Consider the following 7,706-nt stretch of genomic DNA (forward strand, 5'->3'; position numbering starts at 1 on the left):
TATAAGCAACACGTGGTTATACCTCAAAGTTCTGCCAAAAAATAGTTTCCACCAGGAGAATGAAGACTGCGTGTGCGAACTATGCAATGAACATTGCGAAAGACACCATGCAAAAAATTGCAGAAAAAGAACAATATTAGTAATAAGACTTGGACTAGTGTAATGTAACTGAGGTTAGTATTTGTGTTTGAATTTTTTTGTGTTTGCACATTGTAGGCATTTTCATTAATAATAATAAAGTCTGAGTATTTTTACAAACGCTTCTTCGTAGTTCATAACTGTTGTAACCAGTGTGCTGCTGGCCTCGTGGAATAGTACTGAAATAAATAAAATTTTCACTCTGCAGTGGAGGTAGTAGACCGGGTACTGGCAGAAGTAAATCTGTGGGCAGGGGTAATGAGTCGCGCTCGGGTAGCTCAGTCAGTAGACCACTTGCCCGCAAAAGGCAAAGGTCCTGATTTCGAATCTCTATGAGCATTCACTTTTAATCTGCCAGGAAGTTACATATTCTTAAATGCCTTCCTTTACACACGATGGCGGTTTTGCGTACTGCAATGCATATGTCCGAGCGCAGCTCGATACACAATATCCATGTCAGTGGAGAGGTAGAGTTCGAAAGAAGCGTCAGAACCTTATTTGGCCATCCAGGCTCACGATTCTGTGGTATCTATAAATCGTCTGAGGCGAACGCTATGATGCTTTAACTGGAAAATGACACTTCTGATTTTGTTCCCTATCCTTGTCCTATCACACCTTTGTTCTATCTCTGATGACGATAAGTTATATTTATCATGTACAATTGTATTCTTTATTAACGTCGGCCGCTGTGGCCGAGCGGTTCTAGGCGCTTCAGTCCGGAACCGCGCTGGTGCTACGGTGCCAGGTTCGAATCGTGCCTCGGGCATGGATGTGGGTGATGTCCTTAGGTTAGTTAGGTTTAAGTAGTTCTAAGTCTAGGGGACTGATGACCTCAGATGTTCAGTCCCATAGTGCTTAGAGCCATTTGAACCATTTCTTTATTAACATTGCCACAACTTGTTTCCATGTTTACTGCAATCATGAGGTAAGCTTTACTCCGTCACAGTTATCCCATGAACGATCTAAAAAGTCTCTCTCACGCAAAATACAAATTAGACGGCACACAGTTTTAATCTGCGAGTAAGTTTCAAAATAGTGCACTCTCAGCTGCTGATTGAAAGGCTCTTTCTGTAACCATAACAACTGCTAGTCATGAAATGAGTTTACTGATCATTGGATGCTCATAGCAGAGAAAAGGTAATCTGATAATCGCAGTACGTGTTCAAACCGGTAGTAACAGCGTTAAGAAAACGTGACTGTGGCTGACAAAAAGAGGTGAATATACATCGTAAATCAGGCCCCATTTAACATATTCAAAGGAAATGACAACAGAAATCACCAATGCAATGGATAAAATTAGGCCAACAGCATTTTATCTTGTAAGGGAACGTGTAAGAGTGACTTAATGAAATTCGTTACCTTGGAGATTTCAGTTTTCACTTCCTCTGGATATGCAAAGTAGGACGTGATCAACCACGCATCTCAACATATACAAATTAATGTATACGTCTAGTGGTACAAACTGATAGTACGTCTTACTACATACAGTTCATCGTTACCGAAACATAGTGTCTTTTCAACAGTACGAATATGTACAAGCTGTAGACTCATACTTCAAGAACTTCATTAATACAGAGAACGTGACAGTTACATAACTCGCTAATTAAAAGCTCCCGGATCCGTATTGCTATAAATATTTCTTCTCATTTTTACATGCTTTGCCTGCGTTTAGGATACATCCCGTATCGCATGTGACTCATGAGTAAGTGATTATTCCTTATGAAAAGGGGTGGAAATTAAATGGAAGAAGTAACTATCTGCACGATTAAGGTATAGCCGAATTATAGGTGATATAAATGAACAGGGCAAAGGAACTGTTCGTTAACACCAAATGCAAAGCCGCCGAAGGAAGCAGAAAATAAAATGTTCTAAAAAGATATAAACACCAAAGAACTGCACTTGTTGGATCAGATAAAATACCAAAAGATTTTTTTTATTCTTGAGAAAATGTAACGGCTAACGACAGTGTCAAAGCCGTTCCGGTCAATATACGAGTATCTCAGGAATGTTAGTATATCGAAATATACATGAGACGCTCTGCAGAGTTTCAAAATATAGGAAGCAACTATTGACTCACTGAATCTTAGAGTCAAACATTTAACTCCGCAAATTGTTCATTGGCTAATGGAAGGGACAAGGTCACGTTCAGATATCTTCTTCGATAACCAAGTTTCACCCGTGAGGACGTTTAGTCAGAGGTACTTAACGATGTCGCATTACTGTCCAGGTATAGGTATTCCGTGGTTCCTGAAAATGGCTTTAGAGAAATGCTGGGATCGTTCCTTAACAGTTGTGATCCGCTTAGTCATTTTGCCAAGAAGTGGGTAGACCTCCTAACGCAATTCCTTCAAGAAATGTTTCACCAGGGTTGGACTGGGCAGAACAGGCCACCCGCTCCCTCGAATTGAATCGCTAAACATTTCCTGTAGATAAATGTAAATGATATTACTAACAGCACTGAACGGCTCATAACACCGTATTACTACAACTTGCGTGGGTATTTCTTCTCAAATCTCTCTTCATGTGAACCGGTCTGGACTGGACACAGTTAGCGTGCGTTATTTTTAACACACATAGCAGAAGCATACGTACTGTTTTCGTAGGCAGAGTAGGGATTTTAATGCGATGGAAAAATACTCGTTGAGCGTTTTTTTTTAATTTTATTTGCTGCCATTTACAAATGACAGGTCATGTGTTCACAATATGAAATTGTACGTACACAGAACGTGAAATGTATTTGATTTCTCCTTATTTTTAATTGAGTTAAATAATATTGCAGATTTAAAAATTTGTAACTTAAAAGTGATTAGAAAATGGAAATACTTCAAATTAATAATTTTTGTGTAGATGGCAGAAAAGAGCTTACTATTTATTCATTATAACTTTCAGATAAATTATAAATTCAGGAAATCTGTATAAGATAACAAAATTCTTGACTTTAAGAAGGAGAAATAAAAAATGACAGCAAAGTACATGACTTTGTATTAGAGATTCCACAAGGTAGCTATATCGGGTGTGAGGGCTCGGCAAATCATCGAGCCTGTCACGTTCGACGTAGCGTACAAACTATGTCTTTAATATTCATTTAATACATTTACTTGAACTAACGTCTATTTGTATTACTCTTATATTACACTTACTACAGATCAGACGTGCTTTACAGAAGACAAATTGGTTCATGATTTGTGTATCTTTGACATCCTTATTTCCATGTGTCGTATGGATGGTGTTCGTGTCGCTTTGAGGTAAAACTTTATCTAGGCTCAGTAACCAATCATATAATTTTCATTAGAGGTATTATTTTAGGTAAGTTTAATAAACAGTTTTATATCATTTACATTACAGGTATTACGCAAGATGTTTCTATGTATACTAAAATATTTAATGACAATTGATCAATTTCTGTGTTTCTTAAATTTGTCTTATCTTACCACTGGGTATGTTTATTAACATCGCTGATTGTATCTGCTTCAGCGCCTGACGCTGTTCTTTTGTTTATGTCTGTTTCTGAGTCATTTCAAGTAGTGAGGTCGTTGAGTGTAATACTCACATCCTACTTGTATTGGACTCCTACAATAACCTGTAGAGTGTTTCAGCCAGTTTCCAATTAGAAAAAAGGTGCCGTCTGAATAAGAACATTATATACGACTTTTTCAATAATATTTTTGTTCATTGTTAAAGCTACTGTACAAGTTAGCTTTCTAAATCGTTGTGTGTACTCCCATTTCGTGTAAATATGGCGTGAATCGCGATTTCGTTCCAGAAATATTCGTAATGATACTCTTAAGTCGATAATTTTGTATATATACGAGGCAAGGGAATAAGTACCTACGGAACGATCAAGATAAACACGGAAATATTAATAGAATCAGGAAAAAGTAGAAGACATTCATTCTTTCATTCGTAGCTTTCTGTAAATTTTGTTCGGAGCTCGTGGTCTAGTGGTCCTGCCCCGGATCACGGGTCCCGGGTTCGATTCCCGGACGGATTGGGAATTTACTCTGTTGTTTGTGTTGTCCTCATCATATCATCATCATCATCATCATTCGTGACAATGGCTAGATTGGATTGTGAACAAATTGGACTGTGTAAAAATTGGAACTTTGTACGGGCACTGACGACCGCGCAGTTGTGCGCCCCACAAATCAAACGTCTGTAGATCTTATCAAGGCGGAGAACCTGGAGGAATAATGGACAAGCAAGTGTATATACTAGAAAAAGACAAGTAAATTAATCTGCATGCTGTATTAACAATAAACTATGACTATAGTGCATAGTGCTTGGCCGTGTGGTTCTAGGCGCTACAGTCTGGAACCGAGCGACCGCTACGGTCGCAGGTTCGAACCCTGCCTCGGGCATGGATGTGTCTGATGTCCTTAGGTTAGTTAGGTTTAATTAGTTCTAATTTCTAGGCGACTGATGACCTCAGAAGTTAAGTCACATAGTGCTCAGAGCCATTTGAACCATCTCTTTGCATAGTGCTATTCTCGCTTATGCCACCTAAAATTAAAAAGGAAGCTGATACTTCGAAAACCCGCAGGCTCCTAGTTTCTATCATACGGTTGCTGTTTACCCGCTAATAGGAGCGTTATTTTTATTTAGTTGCAATGCCATGTTTCGGACAGACTACGCATCAACGCCTGTAAACATTGTCCTGCTGACAGTAATCACTACTCGTCATGCAGGACGGCAACGAATACTGCTACTAGCTGAGCAGCTAACAGACGTTTTCAGTTGCTGAAATTAAATATTCAGATAATATATCGAAAGTGTGGCGAATAAGATATATTTTCTAATTTGTTTCGAATAGGTAGGGATTTCTATATATATATATATTGGTTTATGTACATGTTACACTGGCTAACTGACGACGGAGGAATAAGAGCAAACAATGACAGATTCATTGTGGAAGACACGCAGCCCGACAGCGGCGGAGGGATGGCGTCCGAAAAACCGGAGCGGCCGGGTTTTGTGCCGACGGTGCAGGCGGCGGGCCGCCTATAAGGCGGCGCGCGGGCCACGCCCCGCCACACGCCCGCCCCCGCACCTCCGGCCAGAGCCATGCGGCGCTCCGTCTCGCGCGCCGCGCTGCTGCTGCTGCTGCTGATAACCGCAGCGTCGGCACACCACAGCGCCGCCGTCGGCGAAGAGGCGGCCGCCGCCGACCACGCCGCGTCGGGCGACGCCGTCCCCGCCGTCCCTGCCGGCGCCAGGGCCGCCGTCGCTCCGGTCCACCCCGTCGCCCACAGCGAAGGCGCCGCCGACAACAAAGCTGCGGTGCCCGCCGCAGCCGGCGACGCCCGCTACGCCGACGGAGACGAGAGTGGCGAGAGCGAGCACATCGCCGACGTCGTGGCGCAGGACGGCAGCCTGTCGCGGGTGAGAAAGTCGTGCCCTCCCTTCGGCCCGTGCAAGCAGTTCTGCATCGAAGTCCGGCCGCGAGACCCGCGCCAGTCGCCGTTCATCATCTGCGAGCCGCCCGACCACGCGAAGAACCCGGTCCCGCCCTATCCGTTCAGCCCCGCGTATCCTTACTACCCGGATTACGAGTATCCTTACCCACCGGGGCCCAAGGAGCCTCTTCCGCCGGCGCCAGAGCCGTATCCGGGGTACCCGTACTCGCCCTACTACAAGGCGCCCTACTACAAAGCGCCGTATCCCCCGCCCCCGCTTTACTACCCGCTACCAGTGCCGGTGCAGTCGTCGCAGAACTCGGCCTCCTCCGCAGCGGCCACGGCTACGGCGTCCACGGCTCTGCAGGGCCTCAGCAGCCTGGTGCCACATTTCCGCGCGGTGGAGGAGCAAAAGTCCTCGCCGGTGGCCAGCAAACCGAACGCTACTCCAGACTCGTCCGAGAAGCCGGCAGCGTCGCCTTCCCCCTCGGCCCGCAGCGTCTACGACCCGGCCTATCACGCCTACCCGTACGCGCCGCCGGATTTACCCGTGCCGGCGCCGTGCTATGCAGACCCCAGGTACCTGCCGCCTCCGGGCGCTCAGTCGCCCCTAGCGCTGCTGCAGCTGTTCCTGCGCCCCAGCCACCACCACCACCATCACCCGCCACCCTACTATCCACCACCGCCGCCTGTCTACCGCGAAGGGGCTGAATCCGCGGAGATGATGCGCCAGGCGAGCGGCGGGAGCTCCGAGCACAGTGACAGCAAATCCGGTCCTACGAAGGTCAACCTGCCCCTGGAGAATCCCAAGAAGAGCGACTCATCCGTCCGGGAAGCGCAGATGGCGCCCGCTTACGGAGCGCCCTTCGGCAGCCCGTTCGTGCCCTTCGGGTACCAGCCGATGCCGTACGGTTACCCAACTGCACCGTACGGTCCTGCCAACTTTCAGTCCAGTTACTACAAGTCGGCAGAGCCGAAGCAGTCCAAACCCGGAGCGCCGCCCGCCACTCCGTACGTCCCACAGAACCCGGCCGTCCCCCCGGGCACCGAGTTGCCTAAGGACGACGTAGGAGCGCCGCCGTCTCCGGCAGCCAACAGCGTCCTGAAAGCTGGCATCCCGGCTCCTGCGGCCCCCGGCAGTCCTGCGCCGCCTTCAGCTGCCTCGAGTCCACCGGCGTCTTCGCCGCCAGCTGCCGGGGCCGCCAAGGACAAACCGCCAGCAGCGCCGGCGCCGCCGTCGGCTGGCAAACCGAAATCCGCGTCGGAGGTAGATGACCAACCCAAGGTGGCCGTCAACCCACTACACAGAGGGTACCCGCATCGGTACGGCTATTGGGGCCAGCCTATAGCGCCTGGCCATCTCTACGGCAACCAGTACCAAAACTACCCCGGAATGCATTATGGTATGATGTAAAGAGATTCCCCGTCTACGAATATTCGCTTCAGAAAGCTTTCCCGCCATCTGTAAACACTGCACCTACAGGACTGTAGCTTCTCATTTCTCCATCGATTTCAGAGGCTTCCATCTGCCTTTCAGCGCAACCCGCATTTGTTCGCCTCATTATCATTTTAACTACACTAAAATGTTTCAGTTTTTCATTCATTCATTCGCTTCTCACCGTAGATAACTCGTGATCGTGATAACGACTTTAAGTGCATTATATCGATAATATAAAGATCGTTTCATGTTCTTTTCTTACAACATTAACATTTCAATCATGACTGCACTGCATTTTATAAAGCATTCCAAGGACTATTTTACAACATTCCCATGCCATATCTTAAAGTGTGATGCCATTCTACAGTGAATATAACTCACTCTCATCGATGTGTTAATGTATTGTTTAACTTGTAAATAAATACATTTCTTTTTTTACATATGTATTCATCACTCTGTTGTTGATTTTTCCAGTACTATCCCTACCTTCACAGTCAGTATGTTATCCTAAACTCGTTACATCGATGCTTGATCATAACTATCTCGTGAAAAGATTAAACAACGGAACTAGTTCCGAACATTTCCTTCAAACTTTAATTCTGTTGAGATTATTTTGCTGAATAACGTTCATGTGCAATGAGCACTGCATTACATGCCAAAGCCACAATGATTCGTAGAAATAAAATGACTATATACATAATACAAAAGAAAATCAAAGAAAAACAGACTTCAAGGCT

The 7,706-nt window shown here is 45.7% G+C and overlaps 1 protein-coding gene across 1 annotated transcript; it reads left to right on the forward strand.

Annotated features, from left to right (window-relative positions):
• The first annotated feature begins 5,199 nt into the window (after positions 1-5,199).
• On the forward strand, positions 5,200-6,945 carry LOC124550125 (vegetative cell wall protein gp1-like). Its single transcript, XM_047125291.1, has 2 exons — positions 5,200-6,166; positions 6,236-6,945. The coding sequence occupies exons 1-2, from the start codon at positions 5,200-5,202 to the stop codon at positions 6,943-6,945; spliced, it is 1,677 nt and encodes a 558-aa protein (XP_046981247.1).
• Positions 6,946-7,706: the final 761 nt, after the last annotated feature.

Source organism: Schistocerca americana, chromosome 1 (assembly GCF_021461395.2).
Source record: "Schistocerca americana isolate TAMUIC-IGC-003095 chromosome 1, iqSchAmer2.1, whole genome shotgun sequence".
Lineage (NCBI taxonomy): Eukaryota > Metazoa > Arthropoda > Insecta > Orthoptera > Acrididae > Schistocerca > Schistocerca americana.